Here is a 27,870-nt window from a genome sequence, read left to right on the forward strand (position 1 = left end):
CGAGGAGAGTGTGTTGAGGAGGTGGAAGGAGTACTTTGAGGGGCTGATGAAGACTATGTGTACTTATTGTGTAATAATACACAATTTTTATACAAAATACAAACAGCTGAGTGGGTGAGCAGTTGTAATGTGCAGTAAGTGGGGTTCAGTATTTACTGCACATAAACACTCATTTCATAATCATGTTGTGTTATAAGACGTCACATGTGATGAAAACAGCTCAACACCACCTGGCAGTGAACCACCGCCTCCATCACCATCAACAAGCATTGGAACCAGAAGGTAAACACACTTCACACAACACAACACAACACAGGCCACCTGTGATGGTGCTGCCCAGTTACACATATGCTGCTTTGCTTTTTGTGCTGCACATGACTGCACCTCCACCCCATGCTGCTCCTTTCTCACTTAACAGTCCTGCTACACACATGGCTCCTCCACCACACTGTCCAGCTGTTTGTGGACATTGTCTTGTGTGGTGTTTTCACTCTGTGGTGATGGAAAAACACTACTTCATCCAACTGTGTACATGTACACAGCTGCTGATGACAATAAAGTGGAGTTTGAACGGACCACAGAGCTGCTGATGAGTCCAAATAGACTTTCACACAACAAAGCTCCACCTTGCTGCTGCACCACATGAACACTGCATTTTAATAGTGTGTCTGTCCCACAGGGAACAGGAAGAACATGGAGAGATGGGACGACAAGTTCCTCCAGCACAGCCAGAAGATGAACGAGTCACTCTTAAACACAATGGAGCGCACAACCAATGCTGCACTGAGCCTCATGGACCCACTTAGACCTGCAACAGCAACACAGCAGCAGGGACTTCACACAGGTTCAGCCAACTTCAGCGTTCTGTTGCAAAATGGCTGCCGTGCATCATCCAGGTGGTGCTACACATTGGTGGTGGTTAGGTGAGTTTCCCCCCTTCTCTGTGAAGTGCTTTGGGTGTCCAGATAAAACCCTAAAAATATAATCCATTATTATTGGTTGGTTTAGTGAAGCTGAAACTTATTCAGTAACCTGATTATGTTGAACATGTTTCATGAGACACTCTTACACATCAACAGCTGAAAGAAAGTTATCTGCGTGTGTGTGTGTGTGTGTGTGTGTGTGTGTGTGTGTGTGTGTGTGTGTGTGTGTTTTCATGGTGGTTCAGTTGTTCTGCATTGATCAATTATACACAAATATAAAAAAAATACAAGTTGTTTAATATATTTAATTCAATACAATAAAAAACTGAATAACAATTGAATAGTTTAGCCATTTTATTTATGTAGCACCTTTTATTACAAGTAAGCTCAGTGTGCTTTACATTAGAAGACAACATATCAAAAATAGGCATAAAGCTTACATAAACATAGGGAACATAAACAATGTAAATATAAGAATATAAGCATGAGTAAAATGCAGAAACTGAATCAATGAAGCATACACCCAACACACATTAAACACACCACACAACTATTACAACCCCAAAACACATATCTTTGGTCACACTGTCTGTATGTGTGTGTGTGTGTGTGTGTGTACAGAGTGATCTATCATGTCAGCAGGTGTGTTTGGGCAGGAGTGTGAGTGTTCCTGCAGGACACAGGGGGCGTCTCTACCTCCTCTATCTAACACACACACACACACACACACACACTGAGGAGCCACGTGACCACAACCTAAACACAACATGGAGAGGTTCAGTGAATGTGGAGGTGAAGGTGTGTCAGTGTGTCAGAGGAGACTCTGTAGAAGGACAGAGTTCCAGCAGACCAGTCCAGATACACTCCTACTCTGTCAGAGGAGGAGGAGATACATATCTGTGTTCCTCTTTTATTATGCCAGGCACTGTATCCATCACTATAGCAGGACAGACTCCAGGACTTCTCATTCCATCCAAGCAGACAGTCACCTCCTCCTCCTCCTCTCCATCCGATTCCTCTGTAAGTCACTCCTATATAAACATCTCCTTCCCACTGTACCTCCATGTAACAGCGGTCAGTCAGACTCTCTCTGCATAGAACCTGTCTCCCGGGGTAAATTCTGTCTGGATGAACAGGATACGACTGCTCCTTCCTCACCCATGTCACCTTTCTGTTGTCCTCAGACAGAAGGAGGTCTCTGTGTGCTGTGTTTGGGTCCAGTGTGAGGTCAAAGGCATCTGATGGAGACAACAAGACACAATACAGCAGCGGTTGTTGATCTAATGCTCCTCTTCTGTTTGGTTTGTGTTGATTTAGTCACAGGTTAGACCTCATCTATCAACATGTTCATAAAAGTGTAAGATCCCTCGTATCATGTTATGAATTACACTGCCGCTGTATTTATCACATGTTCTGAAGTATGAAGTTTCCATTGTACTCTTGTGTGTATTATGATGAATACAAATCATTCATAAACTGGAAGCACGTCACATGACCTTATTTACCATGAATTAAAATAACTGCTCCTTGTTCAGTCCACCACTGAGATAATGGACTGTACTAATATAGTCTGAATATTAGTCTTAATACTGGTCTTAATACTCGTCTTAATAGTGGTCTTACTATTAGTCTTAATAGTGGTCTTAATATTAGCCTTAATAGTGGTCTTAATAGTGGTCTTAATGGTGGTCTTAATAGTGGTCTTAAAAGTGGTCTTAACATTCTTAACAGTGGTCTTAATATCAGTCTTAATAGCAGTCTTAATGGTGGTCTGAGTATTAGTCTTAATAGCGGTCTTAATGGTGGTCTGAGTATTAGTTTGAATATGGTCTTAGTAGCGGTCTTAATATTAGTCTTAATAGTGGTCCTAGTATTAGTCTTAATAGCGGTCTTAATATTAGTCTTAATAGTGGTCTTAATAACAATCTAAATAGTGGTCTTAATACCAATCTTAATAGTGGTCTTAATAGTAGTCTTAATAGTGGTCTTAACATTAGTCTTATTAGTGGTCTTAACATTAGTCTCATTAGTCGTCTTAATATTAGTCTTAATAGTTGTCTTAATATTAGTCTTAATAGTGGTCTTAATACCAATCTTAATAGCAGTCTTAATAGTAGTCTTAACATTAGTCTTATTAGTGGTCTTAATAGTGGTATTAACATTAGTCTTAATAGTGGTCTTAATAATGGTCTGAGTATTAGTTTGAATATTGGTCTCAGTAGCGGTCTTAATAGTGGTCTTAATATTAGTCCTAGTATTAGTCTTAATAGCGGTCTTAATATTTGTTTTAATAGTGGTCTTAATAACAATCTAAATAGTGGTCTTAATACCAATCTTAATAGTGGTCTTAATAGTAGTCTTAATAGTGGTCTTAACATTAGTCTTATTAGTGATCTTAATAGTGGTCTTAACATTAGTCTTATTAGTCGTCTTAATATTAGTCTTAATAGTTGCCTTAATATTAGTCTTAATAGTGGTCTTAATACCAATCTTAATAGTGGTCTTAACATTAGTCTTATTAGTGGTCTTAATAGTGGTATTAACATTAGTCTTAATAGTGGTCTTAATAGTAGTCTTAATAGTGGTCTTAATATTGGTCTTAATAGAGGTCTTACTATTAATCTTGATAGTGGTTTTAATTTTAGTCTTAATAGAGGTCTTCATATTCGTCTTAATAGTGGTCTTAATAGTGGTCTTAATAGTAGTCTTAATAGTGGTCTTAATAGTGGTCTAAATATCAGTCTTAATAGTGGTCTTAATGTTAGTCTTCAGAGTGGTCTTAATATTAGTCTTAATAGTTGGTCTTAATATTAGTCTTAATAGTGGTCTAAATATTAGTCTTAATAGTGGTCTTAATTAGTCTTAATATTGGTCTTAATAGGGTTCTTAATAATGGTTTTAATGTTAGTCTTAATAGTGGTCTTAATGTTATATTAGTCTTAATAGAGGTCTTAAAAGTTGTCTTAATAGTGGGTCTTAATATTAGTCTTAATAGTGGTCTTAATAGTGGTCTAAATATTAGTCTTAATAGTGGTCTTAATATTAGTCTTAATAGTGCTCTTGGTAGTGGTCTTAATTTTGGTCTTAACATTTGTCTTAACACTGGTCTTAATAGCGGTCTTAATATTAGTCTTAATAGAGGTCTTAATATTAATCTTGATAGTGGTTTTAATTTTAGTCTTAATAGAGGTCTTAATATTCGTCTTAATAGTGGTCTTAAGGTTAGTCTTGATAGTGGTCTTAATTTCTGTCTTAATAGTGGTCTTAATATTAGTCTTAATAGTGGTCTTAATATTAGTCTTAATAGTGGTCCTAATAACAGTCAAAATAGTGGTCTTAATACCAATCTTAATAGTGGTCTTAATAGTAGTCTTAACTTTAGTCTTATTAGTGGTCTTAACATTAGTCTTAACAGTGGTCTTAATAGTGGTCTTAATAGTAGTCTTAATAGTGGTCTTAATATTAGTCTTAATAGAGGTCTTAATATTAATCTTGATAGTGGTTTTAATTTTAGTCTTAATAGAGGTCTTAATATTCGTCTTAATAGTGGTCTTTATAGTGGTCTTAATAGTAGTCTTAATAGTGGTCTTAATAGTGGTCTTAATAGTAGTCTTAATAGTGGTCTTAATAGTGGTCTAAATATCAGTCTTAATAGTGGTCTTAATATTAGTCTTAATAGTGGTCTAAATATTAGTCTTAATAGTGGTCTTAATATTAGTCTTAATATTGGTCTTAATAGGGTTCTTAATGGTTTTAATGTTAGTCTTAATAGTGGTCTTAATGTTATATTAGTCTTAATAGAGGTCTTAAAAGTTGTCTTAATAGTGGTCTTAATATTAGTCTTAATAGTGGTCTTAATAGTGGTCTAAATATTAGTCTTAATAGTGGTCTTAATATTAGTCTTAATAGTGCTCTTGGTAGTGGTCTTAATATTGGTCTTAACATTAGTCTTAATAGCGGTCTTAATATTAGTCTTAATAGAGGTCTTAATATTAATCTTGAAAGTGGTCTTAACAGAAGTCTTAATAGTGGTCTTAATATTGGTCTTAATAGAGGTCTTACTATTAATCTTGATAGTGGTTTTAATTTTAGTCTTAATAGAGGTCTTAATATTCGTCTTAATAGTGGGCTTAATAGTGGTCTTAATAGTAGTCTTAATAGTGGTCTTAATAGTGGTCTAAATATCAGTCTTAATAGTGGTCTTAATGTTAGTCTTCAGAGTGGTCTTAATATTAGTCTTAATAGTTGGTCTTAATATTAGTCTTAATAGTGGTCTAAATATTAGTCTTAATAGTGGTCTTAATTAGTCTTAATATTGGTCTTAATAGGGTTCTTAATAATGGTTTTAATGTTAGTCTTAATAGTGGTCTTAATGTTATATTAGTCTTAATAGAGGTCTTAAAAGTTGTCTTAATAGTGGGTCTTAATATTAGTCTTAATAGTGGTCTTAATAGTGGTCTAAATATTAGTCTTAATAGTGGTCTTAATATTAGTCTTAATAGTGCTCTTGGTAGTGGTCTTAATATTGGTCTTAACATTAGTCTTAACACTGGTCTTAATAGCGGTCTTAATATTAGTCTTAATAGAGGTCTTAATATTAATCTTGATAGTGGTTTTAATTTTAGTCTTAAAGAGGTCTTAATATTCGTCTTAATAGTGGTCTTAAGGTTAGTCTTGATAGTGGTCTTAATTTTTGTCTTAATAGTGGTCTTAATATTAGTCTTAATAGTGGTCTTAATATTAGTCTTAATAGTGGTCCTAATAACAGTCAAAATAGTGGTCTTAATACCAATCTTAATAGTGGTCTTAATAGTAGTCTTAACTTTAGTCTTATTAGTGGTCTTAACATTAGTCTTAATAGTGGTCTTAATAGTGGTCTTAATATTAGTCTTAATAGAGGTCTTAATATTAATCTTGATAGTCGTTTTAATTTTAGTCTTAATAGAGGTCTTAATATTCGTCTTAATAGTGGTCTTTATAGTGGTCTTAATAGTAGTCTTAATAGTGGTCTTAATAGTGGTCTAAATATCAGTCTTAATAGTGGTCTTAATATTAGTCTTAATAGTGGTCTAAATATTAGTCTTAATAGTGGTCTTAATATTAGTCTTAATATTGGTCTTAATAGGGTTCTTAATGGTTTTAATGTTAGTCTTAATAGTGGTCTTAATGTTATATTAGTCTTAATAGAGGTCTTAAAAGTTGTCTTAATAGTGGTCTTAATATTAGTCTTAATAGTGGTCTTAATAGTGGTCTAAATATTAGTCTTAATAGTGGTCTTAATATTAGTCTTAATAGTGCTCTTGGTAGTGGTCTTAATATTGGTCTTAACATTAGTCTTAATAGCGGTCTTAATATTAGTCTTAATAGAGGTCTTAATATTAATCTTGAAAGTGGTCTTAACAGAAGTCTTAATAGTGGTCTTAATATTAGTCTTAATAGAGGTCTTAATATTAATCTTAATAGTGGTCTTAATATTAGTCTTAATAGTGGTCTTAATAGTGGTCTGAATATTGCTCTAAGTAGCGGTCTTAATAATTGTCTTAATATTCATCTTAATAGTTCTCTTAATAGTGGTCTTAATAGTGGTCTTAATATTCGTCTTAATAGTGGTCTTAATACTTAACTGTGGTCTTAATAGTGGTCTTAAAATTAGTCTTAATAGTGGTCTTAATAGTAGTCTTAATAGTGGTCTTAACATTAGTCTTAACAGTGGTGTTAATATTAGTCTTAACAGTGGTCTTAATATTAGTCTTAACAGTGGTCTTAACATTAGTCTTAATAGTGGTCTTAATATTAGTCTTAATAGTGGTCTTAATAGTGGTCTTAATATTAGTCTTAATATTGGTCTTAATAGTGGTCTTAATAATGGTTTTAGTGTTAGTCTTAATAGTGGTCTTTATGTTAGTCTTAATAGTGGTCTTAATATTTATCTTAATAGTGGCCTTGATAGTGGTCTTAATAGTGGTCTTAATAGTCTTTTACAGCAAGGCTCTGGTGAATCAGAATCAACTCAAAAGTCACTCGTCATTCTCAGTGAAAAAAAATCAAAAATCTGTCCTTTTCCTGAAAAGACTTGTCAAATCCTCTATAAGACAAAGTCGGCCCATTTAACATGTGGACTTAACAGTATTGTGTCCCTTTAAATCTTCTTCTTCAGTAATTAAATGAATATCACACAGGGAACAATCACAGGAAGTCTTTCCAGTAGTCTAATAATCATTCTAAACATTTTATCTCACTTCAATAATGTTTGCAATCATGTGTTTCTCAAGTCTTTTGTTCATCTTTCTTCATATCTCCATATACGAGTACAAAGTCTGTTCAACTAAGACTATTTAATAAATAAAAGTGAAAGTTGCTGCATAAAAGTAGAAGTGTGGAGTGGACACACATCTTACGTGTGGTCTCAGGTTTTCATACATTTCTGTCAAATGTGTGAAAAAGTTGATAAATCCACTTTTCATGTAGAAACCTCAGTATGAAGGAACCACGTACACATTAGTGTTGAAGTTCCTTGATATGAGACCTAATGACTGTTAATTTCTCAGCAGTGTGATGAAGACACATCATGTCCACCATCATCTTCCTCCACAGTAGGATGTGAATGAATGGATGTCACACACTGCTGTGTGGACGCACTTTCCATCTAAACAGCTGAATGTGATCTGCTTTGTTCTCAGGAAGAAACTGAACACACACTTACACTTCCTCACACCTGGTGTCTACCTGCACACTCCAGCATGGTCCAGCCTGGGGGTGGAGGAGACACAGTCACACCAGCACATCCTCCATCTAATAAACCTCCATCCAGTATCAGTCCTGTCCACTGTTACAGAAAAACCAGTCTGATCCAGCATCAGAGTAGGAGGAGAAAATCCTTGTAGAAGACATGATGAGTGAGTGTCATCCAGCCTGTCCATACCTGAGAGTGTCCAGTCTCCAGTGTGGATCCTCCAGTCCAGCAGAGAGCAGCTTCCCTCCTGAGTCTCCTGGCTGGTTGTAGCTCAGGTCCAGCTCTCTCAGATGGGAGGGGTTGGAGCTCAGAGCTGAGAGCAGAGAAGAACAACCTTCCTCTGTGACCAGACAGCCCGACAGCCTGAACACACATACACACACACACACACACACACACACACACACACACACACACACACACACACACACACACACACACACACACACACACACACACACACACACACACACACACACACACACACACACACACACACAGAGAGAGATTACTTTCTTTCAGCTGTTGATGTGTAAGAGTGTCTCATGAAACATGTTCAACATAATCAGGTTCCTGAATAAGTTTCAGCTTCACTAAACCAAACAATAATAATGGATTATATTTTTAGGGTTTTATCTGGACACCCAAAGCACTTCACAGAGAAGGGGGGAAACTCACCTCAACCACCACCAATGTGCAGCACCACCTGGATGATGGACGGCAGCCATTTTGCACCAGAACTCTCACCACACATCAGCTTGAGGTGGAGAGGGAGGAACCATTGAGCCAATCATACTGGGGGATGTTAGGTGGCCAGATGGAGAGAGCCAGGCTGGGGAATTTGCAAGAACACCGGGGGACCCTCTACTCTTTGCTGTAAGTATCATGGAGTCTTTAATGACCACAGTGAGTCCGGACCTCGGTTTTACGGTCACATCAGAAGGACAACATCTCCTACACCACTGTGTCCCCATCACTACACTGGGACATAGGCTTTTTTTTTCTTCTTCTTTTTTTAAGTGCAGAGGGGAGACTGCCCCCTAATGGCCCACCATCACCAAATCCAGCAGCAACTCCATTTTCCCGGGCGGTCTGTCATCCAAGTACTAGCCAAGCACACACCTGCTTAGCTTGTGTCATTGGGCAGAGCCAGGGTACATGTTGGTATGGCTGCCAGCAAACCAACCCAACCTGAGTTAACTGGTACGGGGCTCCAGAGTGCGACAATTTAGTCACATTTTGCACCTAATTTTGGCATCGGTGCGAGTAGATTTTAAACCTATGTACAATGGTGCCACTTGCAATATTACCATGTTTTTGTAATCATGTAAAAACCAGTAAGAGGAGAACTTGTGTGTGAATGAGTGGGCTTGGCCTGTGTGTGTGTGTGTGTGTGTGTGTGTGTGTGTGTGTGTGTGTGTGTGTGTGTGTGTGTGTGTGTGTGTGCGTGTGTACACGTGTGTGAGAGAGAGAGGAGTTACCACGAGGCTCTCGTGACATGACCAAAACAAAGATAAAACAGCATTGTGTGGGGGGTGAATAGCACGCAGCCTCCCCCCCCACAATGTTGCCCCACAACAACATCCTGAAGTACACACTGTGCAGGGCAGGTGCACGGCGTGACAGCTGACACGTTTAAAAAGAAGACCGGCAAAAAACCAGCGGACTCCATGTAGCTCTCATTCATGACTGATGGCCACACGGACGTGTCAGCCAAGGAATGGAGATTGTGTATGCACGGATCCTGCAGCAGAGGAGGCCGGTGAATGTTTTGATGGGCCACGTGGAAGTCCAGCACCCAAATGCTCAAGGTATGTAAGGACTCTGACTCCGGTCTGGCTTGTTGTACTCGCACACAGAACACACAACCTCCAGAAATACACACTAGGAATGACTATATACAGGGGAAACCGTTTCTGTGACATGTAAACAGGATAGAGTGCAAAGAAGTGGAGTGATGGTAAATACTGTAACAAGCGTTACTGTACAGTCAGTAGGGGGTTATGTACAGTATAATACAGCTTGTTCACACATGAGAGGCACATATTTATTGCACTCTGTTACTAAAATATTTATTTGTAGGTACAGTGAGTATTTTACTGCTCCAGGGTTATTGCAGTGCCACAGTGAGTTTGATGCCAAGGAGGCTGTACAGACGTGGTTCAGTCAGGGTAAAAGAGCTAGAAGGCCCAATTAAAAGGGTTGGGTAGAGCCTCCTAGTGGCCCTCAAGGGGATGTGCTCTAAACTACAGGGAAGGCGAGGGGGGGCATACTGCATGAGTTCAGTGTTGACTTGTGTTGTTGTGGGTCTGGTGCTGTAATGACAGTAATGTTACTGACCACATACCTTATGTTTACATTTATAAATGTTATATTTGGTGCCTATGTTTACAAAAAACACTTTCAAGTTTACATTTTATTTACCTTGTCGTTTTTTTGCTCTTAAGCACTACCTCCCTCGGTGACATTTAAAATAAAACAGCATATTGTTATTTCTGTAAGTGGTCTATTTATTACCAAAGCATTGATCAGTAATACAGTTAAGATGAGAAAATATCCATGTGTTGCGTTTCGATTCAAGTGGTGCTCCTAAAATTGTCAGTAAGGAGCAGCAGTGCACCTAGTGGAAAAAGTTAGTCTGGAGCCCTGTGGTATCACAACGGTGGTCCACAACTTCCTCTGTCAACTCAGGTCACATGATCAGACTAGGGTCCATGTTGGTATGCACACTTTTCTTTGTTATTCTTTACAGTAGCTGCAACCCTAGTTGTATGAAGAGGTCTTGGATACAAATCAAGACTAAAACATGATCCAAAGTGGTCAGGATTCCCTGTCCTTATTCTTTCAGTGGTGTGAATGTGTGCTACTGTACAACACATTAACACTTTATATGATTTGCACCAAACTGAATAAAAATAAAAATAAAAAAGTGAACTAAAAAGGACAGGAGGGCATCCATCTCTGCCAGAAGATCCTCTAGTGAAGAAGTTGTCCATCTCTAATAATGAGGGGTGGTCTAACATGGTGGGGGTCCAGAAAGGTATGTGTTATGGCCCTGCTGCTAGCAGCTCCAAGCAGACCTCTCTGACAGCAGATAGTCTATGTAAATGATCTTAACCAGTGCAGTATTTTTCAGGTGAAAACAGAGTTACACTGCAAACTGAAACAAGAAATATGAATTATAAATATGTAGTTGGAATATGGTCAGAAGGAAGGCCTTGCTATGCCTGTTAGACTATTTCACCTTTTTCTCTGAAAACCAAACTGTATTGATTTGTAATGTGTTGACATGACCTCTTTGCTGGTGTACGTGCTCATGGAAAGCGGTTGACAGGAAGTAGAAAGTAGAACCAGAGCTTGTTACTACAACTGGTCTGTAATTCCTCCAGTCAGAGAAAAGACCACCCAGGTTAAGATGTACTGACTGTCATTAAAGTGGTTGTAAATGAGGACTGAAGTGGTCCTGAGTTGAACAGGTTTAGGAATACTGACCTGAGAGTTTCCAGTCTAAATTGTGGACTCCCAAGTCCAGCAGAGAGCAGCTTCACTCCTGAATCCTGCAGATCATTGTTACTCAGGTCCAGCTCTCTCACACTAGAGGAGTTGGAGCTGAGAACTGAGGACACAACTTCACAGCTTCTGTCTGACAGATTACAGGAACTCAACCTGAATGGCCACACACACACACACAGATTACTTTCTTTCAGCTGTTGATGTGTAAGAGTGTCTCATGAAACACGTTCAACATAATCAGGTTCCTGAATAAGTTTCAGCTTCACTAAACCAAACAATAATAATGGATTATATTTTTAGGGTTTTATCTGGACACCCAAAGCACTTCACAGAGAAGGGGGGAAACTCACCTCAACCACCACCAATGTGCAGCACCACCTGGATGGTGCACGGCAGCCATTTTGCACCAGAACGCTCACCACACATCAGCTTGAGGTGGAGAGGGAGGAACCATTGAGCCAATCATACTGGGGGATGATTAGGTGGCCAGATGGAGAGAGCCAGGCTGGGGGATTTGCCAGAACAACGGGGGACCCCCTACTCTTTGCTGTAAGTGTCATGGGGTCTAATGACCACAGTGAGTCAGGACATCGGTTTTAACGTCTCATCAGAAGGACGGCATCTCCTACACCACTGTGTCCCCATCACTGCACAGGGGCATTGCCTTTTTTTTTTACGCCCAGAGGGAAGACTGCCCCCTACTGGCCCACCAACACCAAATCCAGCAGCAACTCAGTTTTCCCAGGTGGTCTGCAATCCAAATACTAGCCAAGCCCACACCTGCTTAGCTTCTGTCATTGGGCAGAGCCAGGGTACATGTTGGTATGGCTGCCAGCAAACCAACCCAACCTGGGTTAACTGGTATCATGACGGTGGTCAACAACTTCCTCTGTCAACTCAGGTCACATGATCAGACTAGGGTCCATGTTGGTATGCACACTTTTTTTTATTCTTTACAGCAGCTGCAACCCTAGTTGTATGAAGAGGTCTTGGATACAAATCAGGACTAAATATAAAACATGATCCAAAGTGGTCAGTATTCCCTGTCCTTATTCTTTCAGTGGTGTGAATGTGTGCTACTGTACAACACATTAACACTTTATATGATTTGCACCAAACTGAATAAAAACAAAAACAAAAAAAACAAGTGAACTAAAAGGACAGGAGGGCATCCATCTCTACCAGAAGATCCTCCAGTAAAGAAGTTGTCCATCTCTAATAATGAGGGGTGGTCTAACATGGTGGGGGTCCAGAAAGGTGTGTGTTGTGGCCCTGCTGCTGGCAGCTCCAAGCAGACCTCTCTGACAGCAGATAGTCTATGTAAATGAGAGTTTATGCTTTACAGCTGTGATGTGAGCACATGTGGCTGAGTGTACTGACCATCTGCACTTTTGAGGGAAATCCTGATATTAATGAGCCAACACACACAGTTATGAAGCCCCACAGAGAGGTATCAAACCCAGCAGTGAACAAGGACCACATAGCTTTATAGATCATTTGATGAATACACATCATATAGATGATGTCATTAATACACGGTCATGTTTTGTTCTTAGGGGGGTAGAGTGATGAGGACACATTGTGTGCTCAGAGAGCTGCAGAGGTCAATGCATCCTTTTGTGTTGTCATAGTAGAGATGTGAGTGTGAACACACTGCCAGAGGAAGTGATGCCTCCTTCACTCCTACAGTGTGTCTGTAACAGGAAGATGAAGTCACTCTTCACCCCCAGAACCTGTGGCCTGTACCTCCACATTTAAAAGACAGACAAAACCACTAAAACATGAACCTCTACACAGGGTTACCATCTCACATTCATGTGTTCATATAAGCACATGTGTATTTAAGTTGTGTTTGATACACTACAATATAATCTTAACCAGTGCAGTATTTTTCAGGTGAAAACAGAGTTACACTGCAAACTGAAACAAGAAATATGACTTATGAATATGTAGTTGGAATATGGTCAGAAGGAAGGCCTTGCTATGCCTGTTAGACTATTTCCCTTTTTTGTCTGAAAACCAAACTGTGTTGATTTGTAATGTGTTGATATGACCTCTTTGCTGGTGTATGTGCTCATGGAAAGCGGTTGACAGGAAGTAGAAAGTAGAACTTGTTACTACAACTGGTCTGTAATTCCTCCAGTCAGAGAAAAGACCACCCAGGTTATAGTGCAGTATGGTATGTACTCCCGTAGGATTTTTGTGCCAAAATTGATTTTTTTTTGCTGTTTTGGCTTCTATAGGGACCAAACTGTCAGAAAATGATGGGTGCCAATTTTTCAGACCCCCACCCCCTTTCTGAGCGCCCCCTATCCAAAATAGATGTTCAATATGTGAAGAAAAAAACAACTTAATCCCAAGAAAATAGATAGCATAGTTTTTTCTATTGATTCTGTTACCTGCTTAAGAACATACTAAAAATTTAGGAAAATCTACGTCCTGGGAATGCATCATTTTCAAGATGGCATCCAATATGGCTGCCAGGAGCTTAAAATGGCTATATCTCAGTTTCTATTCAAGCTAGAAAGCTGATTTTGGTGTCTAATCTTAGGTTTTTGGGCTCAAGGAATTCAACTGAATCAGTGAAATTTCCATCATTTACTTATTTATTGTCAAATCCAAGATGGTGTCCATCCTACGGCGATGTCCCATTGTACTAAATTAGGTAAAAACAACAAATTTGCCTTTTTTTGTGAAAGGGAACATAATAACTGTCATATTTAATGTGAAAAATGGAAGACATTTATTAAACATGTTTCTATTATGTAAATAACCACACAGTAGTCGAGTAATCCAGTAAGACAGGTTTATCTTTCAGTTAAGCATACTGTATGTTGTTTATAGCAGCATATACATGATGACAAGCAGCAGGAAAAGTTGCACTTAGTATCCAATTGAAAAAAAAAGTTACTCTATGTTGCGCCAGTAGGTAAATAGAGAGTAAGAAAAAGCTGCTAAATTCCCCAAAAACATCTACAACAAAACAAAACAAATACAGGTGATGATAAAGGAATTTAAATAATACTTGATGATCTATTCATCAGCATTGTCATCTTCTGGAATGTACTCACTTGTTGTGTTTGCACAGTCTCCACCATAACATTTGCAGAGAGGAGTGCAAGGCAGGTGATTCTTTGAGCAGCTGCACTGTCCCTTGCAACCTACTTTGCAGCCACATTTGATTAGCTCAAGTACTGCCTGTGGTGCAGGGAGGGCAAGACACCTGACTGGAACATATCCGCCACTCACTGAACTCCATCCATTCTGTTCGATTTGGGGAAGCTCAGGGCAATTCGTCTTGTATGACTTATCTCGCATTGTGACATAATTGGAACGTAGGATATGGGGTAGCAATGCAGCACGAGTTGGAGGTAGCATCTCACCCTCCAGGTTCTTTGATCGGAATAGTTCCCATCTGAGTGATGGCAGGGTTGTTGGACCTTTTGAGCTGTAAACACAGCACACAAAATTCTCTAATGCCTTCACCAGTGATGGGAGCTCACCATTGATAAGCTCAGGGGGAATGGAACCCTTGCCAAGGTCCTTGAAGCAGACAATGGCAGGATCATCATCATCAAGCTTCAGGTATGCGTTGATCCACGTCTTTTTGGAGATTCCAACAAATTTTCCTCCCCAGTCAGCACCAGAAAAATTGTGCAGGCCAAGTAATCCCTGACATTTCTGACGTCCAATAACATGAACACGCTCAAAAACATTTATTTCCCGTTTCTTTGCACCTTTGCCTGTTGAAAATGTCAGAGAAGTTGGAGTTGCAATGCATTCACATGATACTAAATCAAGTAGCAGTAAGAGGACATCAGTGTCGGGTGACCAAACACATATGTCTCGTGAGGCACCATTGGCAGCAGAGGCAAGGACTTGATGAGGTATTAGGGTATCAGCCTCTTCATGTGTGTGTGCCTCCACAAAATCACATCCCTTGATGAAGGTGTCATAGATGACAACCAGTAAGAAAGAACTGTCCTTTGAGAAATACTCTAGCAGTCCCTGGCCCAACTCACATGTCAGCTTCTTCTTGGTCGATGATGCAGAGAGGAGATCCTTGATCGACATAGTGAGCTTCATCTCTGGATGGATTTCGTATTCTACAGAAGTAGTTGCTCTCTTCTGTCGAGTATTCTTCTTTAATGACTCATCCATATATCGATCAAAGACAACTCGACCCTCATGATAGCCAGCCATCATTGTTTTGATGCGTTTGTTAAATGCGTCCTGAAGGTCTGACAGCTTCCGCATGGTTGGTGTCTTTTTCATGCTCTGAAGCACACCCATGGCATCAACTATTAGAACTTTGATAGGGACACCTGGAGGATCTTCTTGCATTGGATCAGGCTTTGGGACAGCTTCAAGGAGCTCTGCCTTGGCATCTTCAATTGCATGCATGAGACTAGCTTTGTCTGTAGGGATGTACAAGGTTCCATCCACAGCACACAGAGAGCGGGGAACCATTGACATTTCATAGTCTCCAATTGTCTCCTCAAGTTTGGGAACTAGACTTGGTCGACTGCATTGGATGATGAGAAATCTTCCAAGCAGTTCACGTTCCTCACGCAACTTGATGACCTTGTCTCCAACACGTACCTTTGTTTTCTCCATCCAGTTTGAAAAGGTCTTCAACTTGAGTTTCTTCATTTTGTCCCACACTGAGAGTGTTGACGTAGCGATCAAATGTTCAGAAACAAACTCCTCAAAGCGCTTCTGACCCTTTTCCGCAAACTGGAGAATATCATGCTTTGCCGCATCTGTCACAAGCGCTGATGAAACAAGACTCTTTAATGGTGTTTTTTCTTTGAATGGATTGCCTCCACAGTGCAACACAATCAAGTCACGTAACTTCAGTGCATTTGTTCTTGACCTCAATGCAATCTCTCCTGAGAAATGATAATGCTCTGTCCTTGAAGTAGATCTGGAAGCTTTTGGGAAGCTCTTGAGGTACTGATTCACTAGATTAGCAAGATGAGGTGTGGCAATGATCAGCCGGTCCAGAGCTGCTTCATCTCTACTGAGTCCTACCATCCCACCATGTCCCTTTAGCTTCTTGATTTCCTGCTCGAGGGCTTGATCAGTGAAGAGATGAGTGAAGGGTATCTCTGACTTTGCCACCACAAATGCACCAGACTTCAGTGCATCCCATGTTTCTGGGTCATCTTTTTCAAGAGCATTCATTTGAGCAAGATTGACTGGCATCAAGCGGGAATAGTTGAGGAGATCATGAGCAAAGAAATACTTGATGAGATTCTCTAATGAAGACAAGTATCTCTCCCAGTCACCTGAGCGGCAAGAGCTGATGAGATAAAGAAGACTCTCTGCCTGGTGAAGATACTGGGTTAAGAATTGAGTGAACTCACCAATGTCTTTTTCATCTTCGAGTGGCTTGACATTTTCTGTGTACCAGGATTGGATTTCTTCAAAGATCTCTACCATCAGTGGGTTACGTTCATGGAGTTTGTCCTTGAGAGCAATGCATTGCATCTGAATTGGACAATTTGGAAGTTTTGACAAGATGGCATCAAATTGCAACATCAAAATTGCAAGGCTCGTAGTGATGTGGTACTCAAGGCCTCATTTGTAAGCTTTACCACCAAAGATACCACGAAGAGCTGCTGATGTGTATGCACCACTTTCAATAGCACATATATGTCAAGGCCCCTTCCATCAACTGTTTTACCTAGACCATGCAACACAGCAAATGCAATGTGAAGAGTTCCAGCTCTTAGGATCCAGTTGGTGTTTCCAACTGACTGCTGAATCTTCAATGCACAGGAGTAAAGGTCAAGATCTAGGGTTATCAGTGTTTTTCTGTGAGGGCCAATGACAGTGGCAGAGATACCCTGGGTTAACTTCAAAGCGGTATAGAGGGTAGCATAATCTGTTGGCGAGGTCTTAAACAGTGGAGCAATCGCCCCTGTGTTTGTTGAGGTGCAACTGTTAGAGGACTGAGATAACAGTAGAGATTTAGTTGCAGCCCAAGTTGGCATCACATCTTCCTTCTTCAATTTCACTGATTTATGCCTTTGTTCTTTGATCGACACAATAGAGTCATCTTAATTTCTGTCGTTATTAGATTCAGCATGGCTTCTCTCTTCTTCACTCTTCTGGGTCTGTTTGCTAGCTTGCCCCCCTGTTATCATCAGCTGCAAGGTAGTTTGTGAATGCCCAGGTGTGAGTGAAGTCTTGGGAAATGAGATTGTTTCGGTTTCCTATCACAGACTCAAATCTCAATGGAGTGGTTTTGATCATTGGCTCCTGCAGCAAGTTTATATCAAATGCCAGAGGTGATGCCATGAGAGGTTTTTCTGTTATAACAAGTGGTTGGTTCATCAGGTCTCCATCTTCATCCTGCTGGTTGATTACAACCACTGTGCCATGGAAGGTTTCTTGCCCAGTGGCTGTGTCTTCCAAAAGATCAATATTGTCAATAGCAAACCAGATGTTCACACCCTTCTTCACAAAGTCAGGGAGACAAAATCCGCCAGTATCCTTCATTCGTTGAAGAACAGACTGCTCCACACTTTTTTCTAAGTCAAGGATCTTCAAGTAGTCACTTCCAATGTAGACATCTGAGAGGTTCTGGACAAGGATCTTGTCACACACTCTAGAGTGGATAGCAAGGGGCAGTCTGATTGAGAGGGGTGTTTGGACATTTTGCCGAAAGGCATCGTCTTTCTTTGGCTGATGTTTCACCTAACGATCAGTGCGAGTGTTCTGGACTAGAAACTGGCATGCAACATCAACAGTTTTGTCTACTTCTTCATTCCGCATTCCAAACACTTTGACAACATGACTGCCAAGGAGGAGGTGACTTAGGAAGAACTGGAGTGAAGAGGCATTCTTAAAGTTATCAAATATCCCGGCAAATGACTAGCTGCGCTTTTGCATGATCTCTGCCCGCAGTAGGTTAGCAACTTTCTTCAGGTTGCCAATAACCTGACCATCATTCATAGTGGAAATACTGCAATCAATAGCTTTGCTAACTACAGTTGATTTAACAAGCTTGTCTGGCTCATTTTGTTGCAGTGAGCTTACAAACTGGACATCTGGAAGTCGCTCACCAATGATCTTTTTCAGATGCTTGCGATAGTTTGTAGTCTCATCGACATCCATGTGATATCTTTTCAGGATCAACAAGTAAGCATCATTGACCTGAGCCATGTCAAGAGTAACATCGTCTGTGACGGTATTTTGAATGGCGAGGATTAACTGTTCGTCACATAAAGAGCGAATGAGTGATTCATTATCATGATCTTTCTTTATTGTTGTGGTACGTTTTGCATTCCGCAAGCAATCCCTGTGTTAGTACTTTTCAAGAGCTGAAGCGTCACCAGCATCCACTAGGTCTGCTACACAGATTCTTACTTGGTCATCTTGGGTCTGCTGCTTTATTTCAAGAAGCGTTTCACCCATTGCATCAGAAAGAACACGGTGCAGTGGCTCTGAATCACCCTTGGAACAAAAGTCACAAGGTGAGAATAAACACACTTGCTCCTTTGGGACAGATTTCAACCGTTTAGGTCTAACAGATCCTGTAGTAATTGAAGGGCGCCCAGGTCCTCTTCTAGAACAGACAGGTGACTGAGGTCGGGATTGGTTAGCCCTGAGACGGTCAATTTTATTCTTGTTTATAACAGATTTTCGACACTCACTATGATAATGAACCAATTTCAGTTCCCCTTCATTTAGGCCAGATAAGTAGTCGGAAAGTTCCTCAAAATCACTTTGACCTAAAGAAACTCTGTCCCTGCAAGCCTTGCAGTAGGTCATCAATCATGGCTGGATTTTTAACTAGTCGCTTGCCAGGGGTGGCACCTTCTTTGCAGATCACGCAAATGTTGCATTCCTCTGCCATATTGACCAGATCTCATCCCACCTTAGCTCACAAGTTGTCTAATTTGTTGGATGCCAGACAGATGAAACCTAATGATGGGAAAACAATGTAAATATATATTTTGAACTAGAAGGCTTGGTTTAAATTTCATCAGAAAAATATGACACATTTACCAGATCATTCTCAGCCCACCTTAGCTTACTGTTTAGCTTAGCTTTCTAGTTCGTTGTTGTAGGTTGTCGGATCTGTGCATGCCAGCCAGATGAAACCTAATGATGGGAAAACAATGTAATTATAAATATGTGCAAATGTTGGCTTTTAAATCTAGCGGGCATGGTTTAAATTTAGCCCACCTTAGCTTATTGTTAGTAGTCCAAAATTGTTGGATCAGGGCATGTCAGACTGAAAGATTAGACCTAATAATGGGAAAACAATGTAAATATATGTCAAAATATGTGTAAACATTGGCATATAAATCTTTCAGGCTTGTTTTAAATTTCACCTGAATGATAAAAAATTAAAATAAAAGTATCACTTACCAGGTAGTTGCTTTCAGCAATTCCATGAATGTGATTCTCAAAATGTTGACTCTTCAAATCTATTGTGGTGTTTGTTTTGTTGTTGTTTTCGTATTGGCCTATTTTTATTTTATTTTATCTTGAGTACTGTTCTTTTTTGTTTTCAGTCAGCTACAAACACAGCTGTGCTTTAATTATGATCTCACCTGTTTGAAATGAACCAAATTAACAAGGATTATGCTACAATGGCCACATTTCAACCCTTATTTTTTCAGAGTCAGAACAGGAATGTCTTTCAGAATGGTCAACACCTTCAGTAAAGTATTAATTGTCACTGGATGCCCATGAAAAATAATTGTAAAAGTTATATTGGCCAAGAAAGGAGCAGGAGTGGAAAGAGAAGAGTAATGATGAATGGGATAGGCAAAAGGGTCAGTCCGGGGTGTCCCAGGTGAGGAACCAAAAGTCAGACAAATACTCTTCTAGCTGTTTTAATAGTGTTATAAATCAACTCAGAATATTTCAAAACCTACAAAAGAACTATAATATTATAAAAATTGGACATTAAAATCCACTTCAGCCCCAGGCAATTTTTTTGAATTTTCGCCCGAAATTACACTACCGTTCAAAAGTTTGGGATCACCCAAACAATTTCGTGTTTTCCATGAAAAGTCACACTTATTCACCACCATATGTTGTGAAATGAATAGAAAATAGAGTCAAGACATTGACAAGGTTAGAAATAATGATTTGTATTTGAAATAAGATTTTTTTTACATCAAACTTTGCTTTCGTCAAAGAATCCTCCATTTGCAGCAATTACAGCATTGCAGACCTTTGGCATTCTAGCTGTTAATTTGTTGAGGTAATCTGGAGAAATTGCACCCCACGCTTCCAGAAGCAGCTCCCACAAGTTGGATTGGTTGGATGGGCACTTCTTTGAGCAGATTGAGTTTCTGGAGCATCACATTTGTGGGGTCAATTAAACGCTCAAAATGGCCAGAAAAAGAGAACTTTCATCTGAAACTCGACAGTCTATTCTTGTTCTTAGAAATGAAGGCTATTCCATGCGAGAAATTGCTAAGAAATTGAAGATTTCCTACACCGGTGTGTACTACTCCCTTCAGAGGACAGCACAAACAGGCTCTAACCAGAGTAGAAAAAGAAGTGGGAGGCCGCGTTGCACAACTGAGCAAGAAGATAAGTACATTAGAGTCTCTAGTTTGAGAAACAGACGCCTCACAGGTCCCCAACTGGCATCTTCATTAAATAGTACCTGTTAGAGCCTGTTTGTGCTGTCCTCTGAAGGGAGTAGTACAAAACTATTGTACTTGTAAAAACTTCAACAACTATTGGAGCATCTACAACAAGTAATTCCTCCAATCAGGGAAAAGACCACACAGGTTAGGATGTACTGACTGCCATTAAAGTGGATGTAAATGAGGACTGAAGTGGTCCTGTGTTGTAGAGGTTTAGGAATACTGACCTGAGAGTTTCCAGTCTACATGGTGGACTCCCCAGTCTAGCAGAGAGCAGCTTCACCCCTGAATCCTGCAGATCATTGTTACTCAGGTCCAGCTCTCTCACACTAGAGGAGTTGGAGCTGAAAACTGAGGACAAAACTTCACAGCTTCTGTCTGACAGATTACAGGAACTCAACCTGAATGGACACACACACACACACACACACACACACACACACACACACACACACACACACACACACACACACACACACACACACACACACACACAATTTAATGACCACAGTGAGTCAGGACCTCGGTTTTAACGTCTCATCAGAAGGACGGCATCTCCTACACCACTGTGTCCCCATCACTGCACAGGGGCACTTTTTTTAGTCCCAGAGGCAAGACTGCCCCCTACTGGCCCACCAACACCAAATCCAGCAGTAACTCAGTTTTCCCGGGAGGTCTGCAATCCAAGTACTAGCCAAGCCCACACCTGCTTAGCTTTTGTCATTGGGCAGAGCCAGGGTACATGTTGGTATGGCTGCCAGCAAACCAACCCAACCTGAGTTAACTGGTACCACTACAGTGGTCAACAACTTCCTCTGTCAACTCAGGTCACAAGATCAGACTAGGGTCCATGTTGGCATGCACACTTTTCTTTGTTATTCTTTACAGCGGCTGCAACCCTGGTTGTATGAAGAGGTCTTGGATACAAATCAGGACTAAATATAAAACATGATCCAAAGTGGTCAGGATTCCCTGTCCTTATTCTTTCAGTGGTGTGAATGTGTGCTACTGTACAACACATTAACACTTTATATGATTTGCACCAAACTGAATAAAAAAAAACAAAAAAAACAAGTGAACTAAAAGGACAGGAGGGCATCCATCTCTGCCAGAAGATCCTCCAGTAAAGAAGTTGTCCATCTCTAATAATGAGGGGTGGTCTAACATGGTGGGGGTCCAGAAAGGTGTGTGTTGTGGCCCTGCTGCTGGCAGCTCCAAGCAGACCTCTCTGACAGCAGATAGTCTATGTAAATGAGAGTTTATAGTTTACAGCTGTGATGTGAGCACATGTGGCTGAGTGTACTGACCATCTGCACTTTTGAGGGAAATCCTGATATTAATGAGCCAACACACACAGTTATGAAGCCCCACAGAGAGGTATCAAACCCAGCAGTGAACAAGGACCACATAGCTTTATAGATCATTTGATGAATACACATCATATAGATGATGTCATTAATACACGGTCATGTTTTGTTCTTAGGGGGGTAGAGTGATGAGGACACATTGTGTGCTCAGAGAGCTGCAGAGGTCAATGCATCCTTTTGTGTTGTCATAGTAGAGATGTGAGTGTGAACACACTGCCAGAGGAAGTGATGCCTCCTTCACTCCTAGTCAGTCTGTAATAGGAAGATGAAGTCGCTTTTCACCCCAGAACCTGTGGCCTGTACCTCCACATTTAAAAGACAGACAAAACCACTAAAACATGAACCTCTACACAGGGTTACCACCTCACATTCATGTGTTCATACAAGCACATGTGTGTTTAAGTTGTGTTTGATACACTACAATATAATCTTAACCAGTGCAGTATTTTTCAGGTGAAAACAGAGTTACACTGCAAACTGAAACAAGAAATATGAATTATAAATATGTAGTTGGGATATGGTCAGAAGGAAGACCTTGCTATGCCTGTTAGACTATTTCACCTTTTTCTCTGAAAACCAAACTGTATTGCTGGTGTATGTGCTCATGGAAAGCGGTTGACAGGAAGTAGAAAGTAGAACCAGAGCTTGTTACTACAACTGGTCTGTAATTCCTCCAGTCAGAGACAAGACCACCCAGGTTAGGATGTACTGACTGTCATTAAAGTGGATGTAAATGAGGACTGAATTGGCCCTGTGTTGTAGAGATTTAGGATTACTGACCTGAGAGCTTCCAGTCTACATTGTGGACTCCCCAGTCCAGCAGAGAGCAGCTTCACTCCTGAATCCTGCAGATCATTGTTACTCAGGTCCAGCTCTCTCACACTAGAGGAGTTGGAGCTGAGAACTGAGGACACAACTTCACAGCTTCTGTCTGACAGATTACAGGAACTCAACTTTGTTTGTGTGGACACACACACACACACACACACACACACACACACACACACACACACACACACACACACACACACACACACACACACACACACACACACACACGCAATGGCTCATTCCTATAATACAATTTGTACTACTACTACTACTACCACTCTGACTACTAATACTATTGTTACTACTAGACTAGTACTACTGCTACTACTGCTATTACTGCTTTTACTACTGCTGCTAATTCCACTACTACCTGCTTCTTTTATGATTACTGCTATTTACAACTATTACAACTACTGTTTTAATAGCTGTAATTATTCTATCATTTTAATGTCTTTAATACTTTTGATTTTAGAACCTGTAACCCCAATAAAAGTTTCAATAATCAGTGTAATAAAACAATATTTTATCACCAATGAAAAATAATAACACATAATAGATTTAGTACTTTAAAAGGCCTAATCCATATACTTACAGAGCTGTACTGGAGGCTTTTGACCACTGGCAGCAGCCTCAGAAGACCCTCCTCTGTAGCAGAGTATTTCTTCAGGTCAAACACATCCAGCTCCTCTTCTGAAGACAGTAAGATGAAGACCAGAGCTGACCACTGAGCAGGAGAGAGTCGGTCTGTGGAGAGTCTTCCTGATGTCAGGTACTGTTGGATCTCCTCCACTAGAGAATGGTCATTCAGTTCATTCAGACAGTGGAACAGATTGATGCTTCTCTCTGGAGAGAGATCCTCCCTGATCTTCTTCTGGATGTACAGGACTGTTTGCTGATTGGTCTGTGACTTACTTCCTGTCTTTCCCAGCAGGCCTCGTAGGAGATTCTGATTGGGTTCCAGTGAGAGGCCCAAGAGGAAGCGCAGGAACAAGTCCAGATGTCCGTTTGGACTCTCTAACGCCTTGTCCACTGCTGTCTGGTAGAGATCTGGTTGTATAGGTTTGTATCTAAATAGCTTAAGCCAGATGGAGGTTGACTGTGTTGCTGACAGCAGATTGACTCCAGTGTTGATGAATGAGAGAAAGACATAAAGAGCAGCAAGAAACTCTTGAATGCTCAGATGGACAAAGCAGAATACCTTGTCCTGGTACAGCCCACACTCCTCTTTAAAGATCTGTGTGAACACTCCTGAATATACTGAGGCTGCTCTGATATCAATGCCACACTCTGTCAGGTCTGCTTCATAGAAGATCAGGTTGCCTTTCTCCAGCTGTTTAAAGGCCAGTTTTCCCAGAGACTCAATCATCTTCCTGTTGTCTGTATTCCAGTGTGGCTCTGTTTCAGATCTCCCATGATACTTCACATTCCCCTGGATGGACTGAACCACCAGGAAGTGGATGTACATCTCAGTCAGGGTCTTGGGCATCTCTCCTCTCTCATCTGTTCTCAACACGTGATCCAGAACTGTAGCAGTGATCCAACAGAAGACTGGGATGTGACATATGATATGGAGGCTTCGTGATGTCTTGATGTGTGAGATGATTCTCCTGGTCTGCTCCTCATCTCTGAATCTCTTCTTGAAGTACTCCTCCTTCTGTGGATCAGTGAACCCTCTCACCTCCGTCACCATGTCAACCTACTCAGGAGGGATCTGGTTGGCTGCTGCAGGCCGTATGGTTATCCAGAGGCGAGCAGAGGGAAGCAGTTTCCCCTTGATGAGGTCTGTCAGCAGCACATCCACTGAGGTGGACTTTGTGACATCAGTCCAGATCTCATTGTTCTGGAAGTCCAGAGGAAGTCGACACTCATCCAGACCATCAAAGATGAACACAACTTGGAAATCGTCAAAGCTGCAGATTCCTACTTCTTTGGTTTCAATAAAGAAGTGATGAAGAAGTCCCACCAAGCTGAACTCTATCTTTCAGCACATTGAGCTTTCTGAACGTGAATGGAAATGTGAAGTGTATATTGTGGTTGGTTTTGTCTTCAGCCCAGTCCAGAGTGAACTTCTGTGTTAAGACTGTTTTCCCGATGCCAGCCACTCCCCTTGTCATCAATGTTCTGATTGGTTTATCTTGTCCAGGTAAGGGTTTAAAGATGTCTTCACATTTGATCGGTGTTTCTGGTCTCACTCGTTTCCTGGATGCTGTTTCAATCTGTCTGACCTCATGTTCATTATTGACCTCTCCACTCCCTCCCTCTGTGATGTAGAGCTCTGTGTAGACCTGATTCAGAAGTGTTGACTCTCCTGGTTTAGCAACACCCTCAAACAAACACTGAAACTTCCCCTTCAGAGCTGCTTTGAGGTTACTCCGGCACAAGGGAACAGGGGTTTCTGAATAAACAAACCAGGGAATCAGTGAGTGGATGTTACTGTAAATGTAAGAAACAGAAACTTTACCAACCTCCATAGTATTAATTCAGCTCATCACTGGTGGATGGACAAGCAGGTTTTATTTAAAACAAACAATGAATACATGTATATAACTTATATAAAGGGTAGATTTATCCAAATATATTTCCACAAAAACATGTTCATTAATAATAATTCATTTCTACTGTCATAATATTTTGATGGCTATTGTCACATCTCTTGTAGTAACCATGTATTAGTCAGGAGATCTTTACTGGGATTATGGGGACAGTGATGATGTCTTAAAGACGTTCTCTCTGGTATTATTGTTCTGATGTGAACCAATGTCATCAGCATTTTACACCCACATTAACCAATCAATAGTTTAACCAGATTATACATTAGATTTCTTTTCATTTACCATCCAAATGGAAACTGTCTGAACCTCCTGTGATAAATCTACATTTTCAGCAGGTTTTGAAAACAATTCCACCTCCCACTTTGCCTCTATTGACCCTTTACATGGTGTTGAGGCTTTTGAATAAAGAGTCTCTTACTGCTCTCCAGAGAGTCAGCCAGCTCCTCCTGCTTCATACTCCTCAGGAAGTGCAGTGTGATCTTCAGAAGTTCCTCTCTGGGACTCCTCCTCTGCTCCTCTTCCTCCTCCCTCTGTCTCTCTAAGCACTCTGGGTAATCTGGACTCAGATCCTTCTGGAACCTCTTCAGCTCCTTCTTCACAAAAGTGACAATGTTCTCCTCAAGCAGCTGGAAATGAATCAGTATATGAATTAAACTTTCATGTTAAACTCATGGAACAAAACATCAAGCCCATCTGTCATTGATTAAAAACCCACTCATGTAAACAGTGGAGCATGAAGACCATTATGACCAGAATGATTGTTTTTCATTTCATTTGTAGGTAAAGTAAAAGGTGTTGATGTACATTTACACACCATAAATATGGAGTCCAGGTCTGTTTGATGATCCTGGACAGACTGACCACTGAGAACCTCTGACCTCTCCTGGTGGTCTCTGTGGAGAACACATGACATGTCAGGTCTCTAGATATCAACACACACACACACACACACACACACACACGACCGCAGCGTTGGCAGATTGGGCTACTTTTTATTTGATTGAGTGGGTAAAAATGGCTCTGATAAACATAATTATTATTACATACATACACCGGACGGACAGAGAAACTTTCTACTGAACAGTGAAAAAAAAGGGCTATTTTTGGGTGGGTTCAGGGCTCTGATTGGGCTATTCAAATCTGGCAACACACACACACACACACACACACACACACACACACACACACACACACACACACACACACACACACACACACACACAGGAGGTTGAGGTGTGGTGTCCTGATGGATGCAGGTAGAAATTTCACTGGTCTACAAAAATATAGTTTTTTTTTTCTTGCATGGACTTTGGGAACTGTTTTTGGCTAATTTTGGGCTGCTGAATCCAAATCTGAGCTCAGATTTGCTCTATCACATCAAGTTTTTGTGCTATCTGTATGCTCCTTATTCAGGATTTTACAAAAGTTGACCATCTAGTCTGGCAATCTTGGTGGGGATAAAAATGACCCCTATTCATTTCCTAAGTAATTTCATGCTAGGCTGAGTGTTTATTTGTCATATCTTTGAAATAAATGTATTTTATCATGTAATATCACATGTATTGTATAAATATATTGCTGATCTGAGCCGAGATTTGAATTTGCCAAAACAATCTGCTGAGTTGTTGGCTTCCAGGCTGCAAGAGAAAAACCTTCTCAAACCTGGCAGAAGCGTCTCATTTTATCGCAATAGAGAGGCACAACTGAGGAAGTATTTCCACTCTGATGGTCAACTTGTATACTGCAATGATGTTGAAGGGCTTCTTCTCACTATGGGATTGCCTGCGTACCATTCAAGTGAGTGGAGACTCTTTATTGACAGTTCGAAAGAAATTTGAAATGTCTTTTACTTCACAATGAGAACATCTATGGATCCATCCCTATAGGACACTCAGTGACCTTGAAGGAGGAGTATGCAAACATCAAGGTTGTACTTGAACAACTGAACAGAGGTGGAAAAAGTACAAAAATATTGTACTCAAGTAAAAGTACCAATACTTTGATGAAATATTACTCAAGTAGAAGTAAAAGTACTCATCTGAAAATGTACTCAAGCAAAAGTAAAAAGTAGTTCATTTGAAATGTACTTTAAGTAAAAGTTACTTAGTTACTTTCTTTGTGTGGGGTGTGAGGGTAGTAAAAATAGGACAAGGGGTCAGAAATCCATAACTATTTTGTTTTTAATTAAGAACAAGTGTAACAAATGTAAGCGCAATAACAACAACTTCACAACAACTGAACTTCTTGTTCAGTTTAAGTAGCATCTTAAAGTTAGTTGAGCTCATCCATTTAGTGGTACAACATTAAACATGCTTACTCTCACGTTTT

At 40.3% G+C, this 27,870-nt stretch overlaps 1 protein-coding gene across 1 annotated transcript; it reads right to left on the reverse strand.

The window, feature by feature from the left end:
- Positions 1 to 1,441: 1,441 nt before the first annotated feature.
- Positions 1,442 to 26,109, reverse strand: LOC130106747 (NACHT, LRR and PYD domains-containing protein 3-like). The gene is given in 9 exon segments (XM_056272985.1): positions 1,442 to 2,161; positions 7,627 to 7,673; positions 7,846 to 8,019; positions 11,149 to 11,322; positions 21,020 to 21,193; positions 22,940 to 23,112; positions 23,583 to 24,966; positions 24,968 to 25,385; positions 25,961 to 26,109. Coding segments are annotated over 9 exon segments (3,042 nt in total). The 5' UTR covers positions 25,998 to 26,109; the 3' UTR covers positions 1,442 to 1,700.
- Positions 26,110 to 27,870: the final 1,761 nt, after the last annotated feature.

This window comes from Lampris incognitus, chromosome 1, assembly GCF_029633865.1.
Source record: "Lampris incognitus isolate fLamInc1 chromosome 1, fLamInc1.hap2, whole genome shotgun sequence".
Taxonomy (NCBI): Eukaryota; Metazoa; Chordata; class Actinopteri; order Lampriformes; family Lampridae; genus Lampris; species Lampris incognitus.